At 44.5% G+C, this 17500-nt stretch overlaps 1 protein-coding gene across 4 annotated transcripts in view; it reads right to left on the reverse strand.

Annotated features, from left to right (window-relative positions):
• Nucleotides 1–16399, reverse strand: part of col18a1b (collagen type XVIII alpha 1 chain b) — a 98736-nt gene extending 82337 nt beyond the window's left edge. For all 4 annotated transcript variants that reach the window (XM_083633963.1, XM_083633964.1, XM_083633962.1 and 1 more), the window contains exon 1: nucleotides 16185–16399. In XM_083633963.1, the coding sequence (XP_083490089.1) occupies nucleotides 16185–16278 (94 nt within the window). In that variant the 5' untranslated portion in view covers nucleotides 16279–16399. The remainder of the gene's footprint in view (nucleotides 1–16184) is intronic.
• Between the last annotated feature and the right edge of the window lie 1101 nt (nucleotides 16400–17500).

The raw sequence follows: 17500 nt of genomic DNA on the forward strand, positions 1-17500 counted from the left end.
GACTTTGGAATCAAGGATGAACTGATTCGATTTTGGTGGTCAAAGGTCAAGGTCACGGTGACCTCCCGAACGACATTTTCAAGCTCGGTAACACCATACCTCAGTAATGCCTTGACGGAATTTCTTCACATTTTGCTCAAAGGTCAAAGTCTTGACAGACATGGATGTTGACTGCTCACTTGTTGGCGGAGGTATAGATCCGCGGTGTGGTCGTTCTAGTTTAATGTAGTTTGTGTTGTAGTTATCTCCCCATAGTTTTAGGTAATACATTATTTTTTACTTTTACTTTAGTGTATGTATGATCCCCCTCATTTGTTACTTCCTTGAGCCAGATTGTAACCTGCTACATCCATATATTTATACAGTCTATGGTTGTAACATATGAGGGGGCTCATACACCAAAGTAAAAGTAAAAACAATTTTATTAACAAAAAATAAGGGACAATAACAAGACAACAACTACATTAAACAAATGAACAGAACAAAAGGTGCATCGATAGACTGAATGGTCTGAAGGTCTTTTAAAGCCCAATAAGTGCACCGGGCCCAGGTGCACCCAATCAGCCTAACGACGCCAACACCAGGTTGTTAGATGTTTTATTTCAGAAAATGTATGAAACCCATGACCAAAATATTCATACATTATGTTATGGTTGTAATTCCAGTGAAAATAAATTATTATCTTTTTGCTGGGGACTTCTCTGGAAGATAACAGTTAAAATAAATCCAGTGTTAGTGTTTTTTTTTAATAAATGCATGATGTTCCCAAAGTCAAAGAGTGATCGTGTTAAATAAAAGTGATCTCATATTGATCAAAATAATTGTGATTATCATTTTGACCATAATCGTGCAGCCCTACTTTGGAGATACAAGGGTTTTTAACTGACAGCAACATTATGCAGGGAGGCCAGATAAGAGAGAAGAGAGATCATGAAATACTGCCATCTGTTGCCTGAAGCCAGCAGTAGGCTACCTGTTGAGTTGGTAGGAATGAAGGAAGGCAGTTGGAAGACAAAAACAACACATTCTCTTATCATTATTGTCCATAACATCATTATACAGTAAGTGAGAAAGTACAGAGCAAGTGACTTTGAATTATTCCTCACATTATTGCAGTGGTTCTCAATCTGTCAGGATTTTAATTTTAGAGGGTCACAAGATGATTTATGGGATATGGGGAGGGGCATATTTGTACTATGCCAAATGAATTCATTATTGTGTTTTTGTCGTATACTTGTGAAATACTGCATAGTTTAAAGCTTCTAGGCCTCCTCTGATGAACAACCTGAAAAGGGAAAATTATTTTAGTGAAATGTTCACTGCCATACATGTACACATGATGGCCGGTCTTGAGTATGCACCGCTTAATTTTAAAGGAGAATTTCGGTTTTTTTGAACCTGGAGCCATTTCCTGGCATTAATTATGAATTGGCCACTCACCTAGCGATGTCTGCAGCGTTTCTGGGCGTCCTAGCGGCGTAACCTATGTGGGATTCGAAATAACGAAGGTTATGCCAAACCCCACATAGGTTACGGCAAACCCCACATAGGTTACGCTAAAACCACGACCGCAAAGCGTCCTGCCTGTATTTGGCCAGTCGACAGGAAAGTATCGCGGGACTTCACGAGACTTGGTGACCTAGATCACGTTTGAGGTAATTTGATCCGTGTGCAGTCCAGGAAACAGCCTGGGGTGAAATAACACTCGGCTGGATGTTGACGGATCTGATTATGGCGATATGTGGCGAAAACGGGAAGAAAAATAGCTATTTAGATGCAGGAAATACAGGCTACCACTTGGCCCCAAATCAACTCCATTTTACACTGACTTGGACGATATTGATCTCAAAACAACGCTAGGACGCCCAGAAACGCTGCAGACATCGCTAGGTGAGTGGCCAATTCATAATTAATGCCAGGAAATGGCTCCAGGTTCAAAAAAACCGAAATTCTCCTTTAAGGGGTCACGAGCCAAAAAGATTGGGAACCAGTGCATTATTGCTAATGTCGCAACTTCTTTTCATCACGGTAATAAAGTCTCTGACACTCCTCAAAGACTTTTTTTTTATTGTGTTTTCAAGATATCAAAGAAATCAAACTCTTCAAAGCGAAGCACAGAAAGCTCCCTGCGGGGCTTCTTGGCAGAAGCTCGGAAGAAATCCACACCCGTGACACTCGTCCCCCCCAAACCCCTCCCCCGCCCCCCCCAAACCCCTCCCCCGTCCCATCGCCCATCCCAACACCCTGTGGTATGCTGAAGTGGGCTTTTGGCACGGGGGGAAGCAGGGCATTTTCAGACAAGAGGGTGTGAGACAGTTCATGTTGGTCCCTTACCAAAGACTCAATGCACGATTCATCAAGGAGCACAGGAGGCAGAAGCGAGAGGACAGTCGCTTCCTTGTTTGTGAGGATCTGAACGCATGAACGAGAGCGTTTGTTGGACACCCGGCGGTCAAAATTAAGAGTATGGTGGGTCGACGTGGATGCCGGGAAGCAAAAAACACACACATACACACACGTACACACGCACGCACGCACGCACACACGCACGCACACACACACACACACACACACACACACACACACACACACACACACTCACACAAAAGAGTTCTGTTCCAAGAACAGCAGGTGAAAAACAGTGTCACCTCCTCTCACAAGATGATTGACAGCACAAAATTAAAAGTAATCATGGCACTTTTTAAGAAATATTAGCTAACTTGAGTCCTACGCTTGACACATCGTAAATTATACATCCCATATGTCATAGATATACTGTAACAAATATAATTGAACACAAACATTTTCCCTTTTCTTTGATTCTCCTGCCTCTCTCACCTGCAGGTATATACACTCTTGTCGCTTATGATAAGATAACAAAGAAATTTTCACTGGTTATTAAAAAAAACTGTCTCATTCATAAGTCGTAGCTGTTTAAAACTGACAACAGTAAAAAATTATAATTTTATTATTATAATGGCTCTTTTTCACAGCAGCCATTTTGTGTCTCAAAGCCAGGGTAAACACAGGTGTAACCAAAACATTAGAGAGGGCCTCATCACTGGAACACCTAAATGGATTGGAAGTTGAAACCCTCATTAATGTTTTGTTTGCACCTGTGTTTACCCTGCCTTTGAGACACAAAATTTCTCCTGTGAAAAAGGTTAATGGATTGGTAGTAATGTCTGTTGTACCCAAAATCACCAGCAGATGGGAGCAGCACAGAGATCACAAGGTTCATTTTTTCACATTACTGTACATTTCAGGGGAACTTGTCCACGTAAAGAAGAGGTTAGGTTAGAATAGGTCTATATATTATATGCTGAGTCACAAATCAGTGTCATCATGTCGCATCATACATGATACATCTCATGTGTCATGGAAAGAAATACTACCTATACTGCCTCTTTCACCTGTCAGAGGCCAGTGAGCTTGTATGGATGTGGCGTTGAAGTCAAGTGGAAGGAGGGCGTAAACCTCGGGGCTCTGTGCATTGGGTTACATTCCTAGATACTGTACTGCAGGGCACGTCATTCCACTAATGCACACTAGAGGAGCTCTCTCCCTGTAGCCTAGATACTGTACTGCAGGGCACGTCATTCCAAGCACACGAGTCATAAAATGTCAAACCGCAGACTGACTCATCCAGCAGCTGTCAATGAACAATACAAAGTTCATCGTTCAGTCCTAAAAAACACCATTGTTCTCTGTATGAGATGTCATTTTGTCAAGCGAGGAATTGAAGCTGCACTAGGCCAGATTTGTACGTACAAACACAGCAGTTGTATTAGCATATAGACCACAACGTGGGACTGCAACAGAGACGCATCTCATAGCCACTACTGTAATCGAGATGATGTCGATTGGCCCCAAATGAATGTCTGGTGTTGCAAACTTGCATAGAGTCACTTCTCTGTGGACAAAAAGTGATGAAGTGAAACTTCAAAGAGAAATCCAGTTTACTGACGTCACCTGGATTGTTGGGTAATTTTGGTTGACTTTTTGAAGTCTTTTGTGGTATCAATTATTTTATAAGGCTAGGTGTCACTTTTTCAAATGTGGGTAATGGTATCTAATTTTGGATTTGTCAGATGCTCTTTGGTGAACCTTTTTTTTTTCTTTAATCCACAGCGCTCTACAGTGTCACGAGTACATGGGTAGCTCCAGTGTGAGTCGAACCCCATCCTGCTTTCTCCAGGCCTTCTTCAGTCATATCTGATGACTTGCATCTTGTCTTTTCCCAATAAACATAAACAGTGCAATCTTCGTACACATAGATGATGCTGCAGTTCAATTCCAAACTATGAAAATTAACCCTGTGGTATCCGATCAATTGCCTACTTTGTACAAAACTGCCTCGTCCCACACAGAGAAATAGATATTTCTACGTTCAGGAGGTGAAAATGAATATTGTACATGGCTGTTACGTATTTGTATTAACAAGTCAAGTTTATTTGTATAGCCCTAATTCACAATCACACGCATGTCTCAGAGGACTTTACAGAGGTCTAGCTAGGTCTAGCTAACCACACTCAATAAACAGAATTGAACAACTTATATGAAGCATGTAAAAAACAAGGAGAGCAAGAGAAGAGAGGGTTCAGGAGAGAGAGCAGAGAGAGGAGAGAGAAGAGATGAGAGAGGAGAGAGCGGAGAGAGAAGAGAGGGAGGAGAGGAGAGAAGAGAGGGAGGAGAGAGAAAAAGAGGGGGAGGAGAGGAGAAAGGGAGGAGAGGAGAGGGAGAACAATAGAAGATATGTGAGGGAGAAAGGGGGAGAGGAAGAAAGGAGAGAAAAAAGTGAAGAGAGCGAAAAAAGAAGAGAGGTGAGAGCGCAGAACAAGAAAACACAGTCTAACCCTACCCTAACCTTAACCTGAACTGCATAGCAAACAAAGCTTCTGCTGTTGCTAATCTACAGCCTATCCTACCCTAAACAGCCTACCCTACCCTATACCCTTAACAGCCAATCATATCCTACCCTTAACAGCCTACCATAGCCTACCTTTAACAGTCTACCCTAGCCTACCCTTAACACCCAATCATATCCTACCCTTAACAGCCTACCATTAACAGCCAATCATATCCTACTCTCAACAGCCTACCCTAGTCTACCCTTAACAGCCAATCATATCCTACCCTTAACAGCCTACCCCTAACAGCCAATCATATCCTACCCTTAACAGCCTACCCTAGCCTACCCTTAACAGCTAATCATATCCTACCCTTAACAGCCTACCCTAGCCTACCCTTAACAGCAAACCATATCCTACCCTTAACATCCTACCCTTAACAGCTAATCATATCCTACCCTTAACAGCCTACCCTAGCCTACCCCTAACAGCCAATCATATCCTACCCTGAACAGCCTACCCTAGCCTACCCTTAACAGCCTACCCTAGCCTACCCTGAACAGCCTACCCTAGCCTACCCTTAACACGCTTGGTCTCATCACTTTCCCACATATCCCTAACATGACCCTAACTGGGAATCTAAGGCCAACAAACACAGTAAATGGGCAAGTCTGTAAAAACAAGCACAATGTGAAGAGCAGCCTCTGAGCCGTCTTTGTCCGTTCCGCTGCTTGGCTGATTAATAGCTGTGTCAATCTATCTCCGTCTATAGAGGTTTGGCGGCCTCGCTCTTGGCAGGGGGCCAGCTCCTCTGGATGATATGGGCATAGTGCCTGTTTGGCCACCATGGTGGAAATGATTGAGAGCGCTTCCTCCTCAGGTCGCTCTCCTGCACCTCCCTAAGATGAATGGGAGATGAGGTGCGGCGCAAACATGTTGTCCCCTAAAATGGACAAGGAAAATAGAGAGTATCGACATGAGAGTCACCTCTGCCTCCTCGGCTTCAGGACTGGAAGAAACACAAGCTGCTCTTTAGGCCTGGATTAACACGGTGTGGTGCACCTGAGTGACCACAGTTGAAGTGCCCACTCCTCCACTTTACAAAGAAAAAAAGCTAAATTGACTATGGCAATAAAGACCACAGATTTACATGAAGTTATTTCTGAAGTACATGGCTCAACACACACACTACAGAAACATGTACAGTAAGACAATGTTCTACTAACTACAAAAATAGGTCATTTTATAGAGTGAGGTCAAGTTTAAAAAAATGGTCTCACTACAGTGAAATGGCTACTATGGAGACTCACATCATCACACATGAATACAATTGGGCTCATTGAATCCATAAGAGTCTCAGCTTTCCAGTCATATCCAATTTATAATATGTATATAATTTCTTAAATGCATGTTTTTAGCTAAAAACTGCATTGGATTAGCAGTAAGGGAGAGACTTGTGGGTACGCATAGAACCCATTCTCATTCAGATATTTTGAGGTGCTAGGTCAAGGGACCCTTTGAAAATGGCTATGCCAGTTTTTCCCCTCACCAAAGTTTTGCCTAAATTTGGAGCATTATTTAGCCCCTTCCTGACAAGCATGTTGGCAGGGGGCAAGGCAAGGCGTAGGTTGCCTGTGTAAACTAACCGTTACGCTACGTTCACACAGGGAACCTACGCCTTGCCTTGCCTCAACCCACGCCTACGCCTGCAGACCTTGAGCTGGGCGTGAACCTATTACACGCTTTTGCGATCACACCGCACGCCTTTGCACGCTGAACCTGGAGCCGAGTCACAAGCGCCTCTCCTCTCTCCCGACTGTATTTTTTCACGTGTGGTCCCGAATTATCATGGGTAGGTAAAATAAATCTGATATATTTAATGTTCTATTGATGCTGGATATGTATAACGAGGTCTGACTATAGTCTGACTTTTTAGAGAGGTAATCTTGCAAGAATATGTGCTGGCACAACAACATTGTCCATCTTGCTTCTTCGGTCGCTATTCTCTCTCCTGAAGATTTGTTTGCAGACGGGGAGAAAGCCCCATGTGATAGCCACCCGTCAATCTCTCTCTCTCTCTCTCTCTCTGCTCAACACTGTTGTAGTAACTCCATTTTATTTTGAAATTCAGTTGACTTTGCCATTTCCCACGGATATTGTCGCATTTTTCTTTCATGGCTTTACAGAAGAAGCCTGCCTGCACGCGCCTAGTCGGCTTGAAAATAGAACTCATGCCTAAACGATAAAATCGGCAAGGCACAGGCAAGGCGTGGGTACACGCAGGGTTCACGCTCAGGCGCCCGGTGTACACAGCCTTGTTGACTAAAACGGATGCCTATTTAAAAGCGTGGGTAAAGGCAAGGCGTAGGCAAGGCTTGGGTGCCCCGGTGTGAACTAAGCCTTAGGCTGGTTTCACACCGGCGACCCAAGCCTTGCCTATGCCTTGCCTTTACCCACGCTTTTTAATAGGCGTCCGTTTTAGTCAACGAGGCTGTGTACACCGGACGCCTGAGCGTGAACCCTGCGTGTACCCACGCCTTGCCTGTGCTATTGCCGATTTTATCGAATAGGCGAGAGTTCTATTTTCACGCCGACAAGGCGCGTGCAGGCAGGCTTTTCTGTCAAGCCATGAAAGAAAAACGCACAATATCCGTCGGAAATGGAAAAGTCAACTGAATTTCAAAATAAAATTGAGTTACTACAACATGTTGAGCAGAGAGACCGAGATATTGACGGGTGGCTATCACGTGGGGCTTTCTCCCCGTCGGCAAACAAATCTTCATGAGAGAGAATAGCGACCGAAGAAGCAAGATGGACAATGTTGTTGTGCCAGGCTGCCAGCACATATTCTTGCAAGATCACCTCTCTAAAATGTCCGACTATAGTCAGACCTGGTTATACATATCCAGCATCAATATAACATTAAATATATCCGATTTATTTTACCTAGAGGCTACCCATGACAATTCTGGACAACACGTGAAAAAATACAGTCGGGAGAGAGGAGAGGCGCTTGTGACTCGGCTCCAGGTTCGGCGTGCAAAAGGCGTGCGGTGTGATTGCAAAAGCGTGTTACAGGTTCACGCCCAGCTCGGCGTAGGCGTGGGTTGAGGCAAGGCAAGGCTTGGGTCGTCGGTGTGAAACCAGCCTTACGTCTTCTCTTTTCATATGATAGCAAAGCTTTAAAATTGCCCGCTACAGCCTCTGAAAGACAGTCATGTCGGCCGGATCCGGCATCGGCATTTGGTGCCTCCCCAGCAAGGCAATTAGCTGGAGCCCATTGTCATAATGATATGGATGATCCGGCCTAAGCAGTTTCACAGCCGGTAAGCTCTTTATGGTTGGATAGAAATGAGTGAGTCTGTAAAAAAGGCTATTGGCTAGCGGCTAACAGAAAGCCCTCTGTGTTTGTTTATAGGCACAGCGAGAGTTATCATGGCCTCTGCTTGTGCAGTCAAGTGAATCTGAGATATCTAAGGCCTTTTATGTGTAATACCTTCCAGTATAGTTTCTCTCCTTCTTTGCTGATGCTTGTTCCTTTAGCAGGCGCAGCAAGCACTAAGGCAGACAGAAGGCTAGTGAGAAGGAGCCGCTAACGGTAAAGGAGAGAAAGTTTCATTTTGTTATATCAGCACATTTCCCCAGGGTTGGGTAAAGTTATTTGCATCATCAACTATGCCTGGAGTGTATCCTCACCTGTGTGTTGTCTACGTGGTTCGGCACGGTTGACGTTCACATTCGCAAGTGTTCCATCCGCGGGCACGCCAAAGCGTTCCCCAGACCCCCTTTTCAAGTGGACCCTGTCACGGTACACTGTTCCGCGCCCGGGCACGGAACACAACGTTCACACACTCATGAAATGGACCACACCTGGGGTCAGTTTGGGGACAAGTGTGCTCGGTTATGCTCCCAGGTCCCCAGTGAGAAAGCAGCCATCTCTATCTTTTAGAACTGCAAATAAACAAAGCACATCAAAACAAACTTGAAACTAACTCCTACCCACTTTACTACCCCCATCACTGATTGATACATACAACAGCCATTCAACCTACAGCTTTTACATTTGGTGTCCGGAACACTTATGAGGGGATCCATCTTTCCCAGGAAAAAGCCATATTTGATTTGCAGACTGCAGTTTTACTTTTACAGAGGAAACAACAGTGATGTTGTTTTAATTAAATAGACTTTAAGAAGCCACAGTCTGCATTGAATGGGTCATCATGGCCTACATTGACTGCAAAACACCAAAGCCACCTCTAGCCGTTTATCACCAAAGGTGTATGCAAAAATGAAGAAAGAACTAAAATCTTGTGATTATCATTTTAGTTGTTGCCATTATCCTGTGGTTTACAATGATTGATTCAATATCTTGCTAAAGGGAACTTCAACAGGACATGAGAGCTTTTATGTTACAGGATTCATATCAGATATTAATTCCGACATGAATAAACCACAGCTTTTTTTCTTTTTTTATCCTTTATTTAACCAGGTGAGACCCATTGAGATCGAAATCTCTTTTTCAAGGCAGCCCTGGGGCAAGTCAAAAGCAGCAGCCGAATGAGTCAGTTACTGAAGCTTTTCATGCTATTTGTTGGTTAAATAATCCTGTCCTAAAGAGCTGAGAAGCTAACCTTCATTCTCCATTAGCAGCACCTCACCACCTCAAAGCCAGCAGCAGCTTAGTCTGCAGCTGGCAAAACAAAGCATTCCCCGCTATCACACAGCAGCTACTGACTGGCCACTTTCAGATGGGACATCAGATAGAGCGCTTAGAAAGATGGAGGAGGAAACCATAACATCCTGTCACCTCTCAGCATGAGATCATACCTGCCCCTTGTTTGACAGTCTGTCGCACGTTCTTCGGAGTCTCAGAAAACCTTCGCAAGCGACCAAGCCCGCCTGTACGATGCTCCTCAAAACCTCTTCTCAAAGCACTTTGTTACATATTCTTGAAACAGGAGAAAGGGCTTAGATGTTTAATTTGTTTGGGTTGAGGTCTAATGAGTCGACATGGGCTTGGCCAAGTGCTGAAACATGCACCATGAAGATGAAAGCACTAACTAGATTACAGATCAAATGGGAGTTAACCTGCTGAGGACTGTCCTCGAGGCGACAGAAATAGGCAGAAGTACGACAACATGGAAACTAAACTGGTGGGAGGAAGCAAACAAAGCATCAATTCAATAAAAAAAAACAAGCATAAGAGCTTGAGAGTAGAGTAGAGCAGAGTTCTTGAGTCAGAGATTCGGCTTACTTGAATATATTTAATATAATTTAAGGTCTCATGAGAGGAAGAGAATGCCACAATGGGCAGGGAATACATTTTCTTCAAAGGAGAAAGAGATGGTTACAGTGTTTTATAAGATTCAATGACGCATACGGAGAGCTGACATCATGATAGATAAGGTGATACAGGCATGGTTAGTTACAGTACAGTACAGTAAGTTGTGGCACAGAGATTGCATTGCGTGGAATGAGAACGTCAGAGATAGTGTGGAGACACAGTGATACTGCTTTGCTGATGAGGACAGGACTGATACATAGGATTTCTGTGAGGTCATGTGAGACTGTGTGCGCGCTCGATGCCTAGGCTCGGCCGTTGCGCAGCCTCGCCCATAGCTCGGCTGCGTGGCCTCGCCTGCCCTATTGGCGCGCGCGCGCGCGTGTGTGTGTGCGCGCGTGTGTTGCTCACTAAATGTTATTGCATCAGTGATGTCACAATGCCTCCTTGAGTGTATACATGTGCCACATTATATCACTGATGACATCATCAGTGTGTGTGTGTGTGTGTGTGTGTGTGCCCCCCTATGACGTCACTGATCAGTCTTGTCACAATGCCTCCTTGTGTGTGTGTGTGTGTGTGTGTGTGTGTGTGCGTGTGTGCGTGCGTGCGTGCGCCCTTATGACATCACTTTTGACATCATCACTGATGACATCATCAGTGAGGACATCACACCATTAGCTAATTAGCCTAATAAAAAATCCGGCTCCATCAGGTCACCCGCACGGGTGCCCTTTACACACCCTGAAGGTTTCAGCCCGATCGCACGTAAAACGGCATAGCTGTGGCAGAACTTGAAACAGACAGAGCCCACATACTCAATTTTAGATAGATAGATAGATAGATAGATAGATAGATAGATAGATAGATAGATAGATAGATAGATAGATAGATAGATAGATAGATAGATAGATAGATAGATAGATAGATAGATAGATACCATGGTCCTACTTGCTCAATGTTGTTTTGATTTTGTTCGATGATATCTTTCTATTATGTTCTCAGGGCGCTTATCGTACTACTAAATAAAATGTCATCTAAAATAAATGAATAAATCACAACTAGTGCAGTGAGAAGATACATGTGAGGTGTTGTGGTTGATCGTTATCTAAAACAGCTGAGCCAGGCGGGTTTTCCAGCCAAGCCCCATTGTAGTTTTAGCTTAGATGAAGCATACAGGTTTACACCATAATTAGCAGTGACAATGAGGGGGAACCACAAGAGATGTGATTCTAAACAATATTAACCCCAGACTCAAAGTGATAAGCTGTGGCATTTTCATATAAACGTCTGCATCCTCATCTGAACACAATAGGGAGGAATACGCAAAGAAACAAACTCCTAATTACACACTATGTAATATGGCAAATAAAGTGCTCTCTAACAACACATTACCTTCTTTATATTACTTCTCTATACATGAGCTATCGCTAACGAGGCCTGCGGCTGTAACGCCTGCTTATGTACACAAGTGAATTTTCCGAAGTGGAGGAGACTAAAACCCTCGGCATCTGTTTGCACTGAATGACTCTCTGAGACATTCAACACGTCAAAATATCAGCCCGCAGATGCTCATAAAATGGGCGGCAGACAGCTACGATGGCAGAGATGGGACTCGTGTTCGCACAGGTTGAAACAGCTGCGCGGCCGGGGGAAGAAGAACCAGTAAAAACATACAATGACGGCTCGGGTATGAAATAAACAGTCAGAGATGCTCCCTCTGGTGTAATTATCGCATCAGATTATCTACTGTATATCATATTTCCGTTGCATCCTGAATGTCAAGCAGTGCTTGGTTTGGCATAGAACGGCTGATTTGAAAGTACTGTACAGATGAGAACCATATATTATGGAGATGGGGATGTTTGGCCACCCAGGAGAAATGGCTGCTCCTTGAATTACAGCATACTTTCAGGGTGCTTGCATATGATGTAAACATGACGACAGTAAATGTGAGAGGCAATGCAGAGCCCATACATCCTTCCAGGAGTGGTTCTGCGAATGGAAGTGATGGAATACAGAAGCGACAGTGCAAATTCTGAAGATGCACTTGAAGGAAAAATCCAGCCTCGGCTCGGATATCATCTGTTTTAGGGCTGCCGTGATTAGTCGATCGAGCACTGCTTAATCCAGAACCTTACTTGCGGGAACTTTTGAGGTGGAAAACCGGTCCATTGGAGTGAATGGAGATGTCGCAGCTCTTCTATTATACGGCTCTGGTTTAGACCAATTTGAAAGAAGTAGAAGTGCACTCGGAGAGCGCAGACCTCCGCCAAGGCCAATAAATAGTCTGCTATGATATGACAATTTTGTGGGTCGGATCAGAACCCTAACCCTGACCCACCCACATGCCCCGAGCCACTCCCCCTACCCGCCCCTCAAACCCCGATTTTCTACGACCGTCCTATCACTACTAGCTATGGTCCCTTTTGCCTAGCCCCGCCCCTTTCCTGACCACGCTCCTCCCACCACCCACATCCCACTACCCACCCCTCGAATCCCGACTCTCTACGACCTTCCCATCCTTTCTTACAATGTTACAATGTTACAATTTCACTTAGCAGATGTTTTTATCCAAAGCGACGTACATCTGAGCTTTATTCACCTTATTCCTTATACCTTATTCGCCCACTTTTTCTCTCTTCCGCGTTAGACACAATTGTATTTGTTCTTCCGGTTCAGCGCTAGTTGGTGGCCAATTTCAAAACAAAATGTCACTACTGAATGTTGCCAAATGACGTTTGGCTACGTTCAGCAGCTACACTGCGGCCAACTTCAGTTACATGCTCATAGTGTTACTGCTGCGAGGAGCAGATGGCTGTACCCAGTCGGCATTTAATGTTAGTTACAAAAGTACGTCGACAGTGTTTTCTCACTGCCAGTACAGTGGGGGTTGACAGATACTAGCTAGTCCGACTAGCTAGTCCGACTCACACAGTCAGTCCTCTCTGCTCGTTAAATATTTCCAAATAGCCGTTATTCTGATAAACTGGTCACATATTATTTGGAATGTTACGTTCTCACCCGAAAAAATATGAAAACTGTTTTTAATTTTAATTGTTTTTTTTGCTTGAAAACCGCTTTTTGGCAAGTCTAAAAATTATTACGGTAGGCATAATCTACTTCCGTGTCTAAAACGGAAAGACCAGAGCCGTGTAGATAGAAGAGTCCCGACATCTCCATTCACTCCAATGGACCAGTTTTTTACTCTCAAGAGTTCCAGGAAGTAAGGTCCTGGATTAATCGTGCATTCCTTTATAACTGGGGACTGGTAATCTTACGACGTCAAAGGTCATGAGCTGGGGGGTGACGTCATCAGAGCTGGTATTTCCCATTCCAAACTCGTATGAGCCTCAGCAGCCCCAACCTAAAAAATCCAAGATGGCTGCGCCGCGCAACAACAGTAGTAGTAATCGTAGTAATGTTGTTTAGCACTTCTGTTTTGTTTGTGTCTCATTAAATCAGCTGTACACACAGCACTGCCTAATTTCTATCTGTGTGGACATGAGGCTGCAGTGTTTGTATGCGCAAAATGCCGCGAAATGCCATGTTGTCAATTGTTATTGCTAACAATGCAAAAGTAGCGCGAGACCCATTCCTGGCTGTTCATTGGCTAATGAGTCTCGCATTTTGGTCCTCCGCTGACGCCACTCTCTCTCTAGAGGACACTAGGAAAGACGATTACAAAATTACGTCATGCAGAAGCGTCCTTATATGGGCAAATAATAAGGTGAATATAACACAAGCAATGCTTATAGTCAGAAGATAACAACAAGAGTAAGTGCCATGAGGCCAAGCTTGAGTCCGAATGGACCTAGGTGCCACCAGGCAGTACACAGAGTGCATAGGATTTTTTTTTATCATTCATACAATTAACATTCATGTACATCTATCATCCCTTTTACATCAATCCCTTTCATCACTCATGCCCATCAAGTGTGAAGGCGTTCATGAAAGAGACAAAATGAAAACAGAACTCCAATACATCACAATAGCTGTTTTTTTGTTTTTGCTTGTGTTTTACTAGAGTTCGTGTTTCGAGGAGGATTTTACCTATTGACCCAGACCTTTACCTCAATTACCAGGCCTACCAGCCACTGTTCGAGGAAATACGGTCATCATCTGAGTGACTATATACATGGACTGATGTCTACAGTGTAAGTGTATGTCACAAGCATGCATGATTGTGCATACATGTTGTGTGAATGTTTCTGCATGTATGTGTACATGCAAGAGTGTATGCCTGCATTTGTGTGTGTGTGTGTATGTGTGTATGTGTGTGTGTGTGTGTGTGTGCACACGCATATGTGTGTGTGTGTGTGTGTGTGTGTGTGTGTGTGTGTGTGTGTGTGCGTGCGTGCGTGTGTGTGTGTGTGTGTGTGTGTGTGTGTGCGTGCGTGCGTGTGTGTGTGTGTGTGTGTGCGTACTGTGTGTGTGTGCATGGCACGCGCATGTGTGTGTGTGTGTGTGTGTGTGTGTGTGTGTGTCTCTGTGTGTGTGTGTGTGTGTGTGTGTGTGTGTGTGTGTGTGTGTGTGTGTGTGTGTGTGTGTGTGTGTGTGTGTGTGTGTGTGTGTGTGTGTGCTTCTGTGTGAGAGGGAAACAAAGGCAGATGAAGTCAGGCGAGAAGACGAAGTGACTCTGTTTCCCTGGGAGGGACCGACGAGCCCTGAAGAAGGGAAAGTCTGAGCACACCGCAAATCACTACCCTCACACACACACACACACACACACACACACACACACACACACATACACTCAATTGTACATGCACACTTTTGCACTCACACACACACACGCACACACACACAATTGTACATGTACTCTTGCACTCACACACACACACACACACACACACACACACACACGCTTGTATTACTATACTTGTTAGGACTTTTATTGGCTAAATTTGGTTAACAACTTATCCATCTCTAATATATAGGCCTAACCTTTAACCTAAACTAATCCTGATCCTAATTGTAATCTTAACCCTAAACCCAAGTCCTAACCCTGAACTAACCCCTAAACAAAATTTTGTTCTTTCCCTCACTAAACCCAATCCTAAATTAACCCCTATTTGTAATCTTTCCATTAGTCCCTATGTACAATATACAGTACGCGCACACGCACACACAGATACCAGTGCCCAAATGCTCAGCCATTTATTTCAACGCAAAAATGACAAGCTCTTCCTCAGAATAAGCAAGAGATTGTTCAAAAACACTTGACATAATGCTGTTTATATTGAGTTTAATATTCATTGCATGGCTTCGTTAAAAAACAGCAACTTTATGTTCATTGCCTGCCGTGAGTATGAATGAGCAAACCTAAGCCTGCATTAGACATTGCGCTATCTCAGCAGATATGGTATAATAAGCTATTCATAACTCCAAAGAGACAAGTCCAGACATTCACAACAACCACAACCTCATTCCATCCTCAAAAGACCCAAGCTTCCAGATCATGTATCACCATCAACCCCACTCATTACTGCACATTCATTGAGACATTCCACCTGTGACCTCAACATTTTCAATTACATTCCATCAATGTTTTGGGGTATACTGTGTTGGATTTTATATTTATTTTACACTGGAAATGCTATTAGGCCTTCTGTAACAACATAACTAGCATACAGTAAAAAAAAAAATCACTGTACCAATTATAGGAATCATGATGTTACAGTTACAGTGACTTTTTAATTTGAATAGCTGTAGCATAGTCTCTGTAGCATAGACACTAAATAGTAAGTTATATGACTTTATAGCGCTTTAATAGGCCTATTATTAGGAGTAGGCTGGCCCATGCTATGGTAGCTATCATCACTATAGGTTATTGCTCCAGAGACCTATGCTATAGCTAGTTTTGCTGTGATATTTGCTTAGAATCCTTCTAAAATTGATGGTCTATTTATATTAGCCTATTATGCTACAGGGCAGGCACACTGTTGCTTTGCACAAGTTAGTCCTGCTTCGGACCAGGTCCACAGCATCAGGATTTTGACAGATAGCCTACACCACATGATGACAAAACATCCAATATGTATTTAGCCTACCTGCTGGCTGTGTGTGTGTCTGTGTGAGCCATGCGCAGAGCAGGAGGAGGATGCAGCCCCAGCCCGGTGTCGACCACCTGTCGCCTGCACGCATCCTGGAAGCGACTGAAACACTTTCTTATTTCAAAATAAAAATCCTTTTCAGAGGCTTGAAGGAAGAGGTCCGCGCATTTCAGCAGCTCCTGGAGACTAATGAATGTATGTGAGGGCAGTTTCTCCGACCTCTTGTCTACCTGCAGAGGATGTTCGCACCTTGACGCTCCGTAGCCTACTGTGCCAATGAATGCGACAGGTGTCAAGTTAGAAAGAATAAGAAAGCGTCACTTCCGTTCGCGCCTTTCGAAATAAAAGCCTTATTGATGAACGTGCTGGGTAAGTAAAACGCACACACACACACACACACACACACACACACACACACACACACACACACACACACACACACACACACACACACACATATATATATATATATTGTGTAGCGATCTGGGGTTGTCAGTAAACATGGGATTGTCTGGTTGTCAGGGTAGTTAGCTGGGGGTGTTGTAGTGTGGTTTCCTACCGCACTTGAACGTGCTGTGAATGGAGGTAATGCACGTGAAGGGAACATGGAGTCACGGGGGGTTGCTAGCTCGCTGGGGATTGGTTGAGCGGGAGGTGGTCATTTTGTCAGCGGGGAAATGTGTGTGTGTTGGTGAGTCTGAAGATACGAGGAGGCGGACTGGACGTGTGTGTAGCTAGGAGCTGAGTGTGCTAGCTGAGAGCGTAGCCAAGTGTGGCTAGGCGCGAGAAGCTGTGGGTGTGAGGGTGAATAAAGACTGCACCAAGTATTCGCCTCTTCGGCTCCTTCATTAATTATCCCGGGAGCGGATTACTACATTGGTGTCCAGAAGTGACTACGAACTTTGGCCGCTCGCCTCGTGCGGTAGCAGCGGGAAGGTGGAGCGGAGAGGAAGCAAAAATTAACGCCTTGGAGGATCGGCCAGGCGTGGGCGGCTAGCTGTGTCTGCTAGCTGCTAAAAGGTTAGCTGTGTCTGCTAAACTGCGAAGAGGTTAGCTGTATCTGCTAGCTGGTACAAACGCCACGTGGAAATGGTGTGCGTTGGTGGACACTCGTCGTTGGACGGGGGGGAAAAGGAGGTACCGACTCCGGAGTTCTGCTCGGTGCTGGCCGGCATGGAGGCCCGCCTGGAGCAGGAGTTCAGCGCGGTGATTGCCGGCGTGGAGGCCCGCCTGATGCAGGGGATCAGACGGTTGTTGGAGGCGACGCCTGCCTGGGCGGAGGTGCTTATGAAGCTACTGAGGGAGGCCATGCA

This window comes from Poromitra crassiceps (genome assembly GCF_964638095.1).
Source record: "Poromitra crassiceps genome assembly, chromosome: 3".
Lineage (NCBI taxonomy): Eukaryota > Metazoa > Chordata > Actinopteri > Beryciformes > Melamphaidae > Poromitra > Poromitra crassiceps.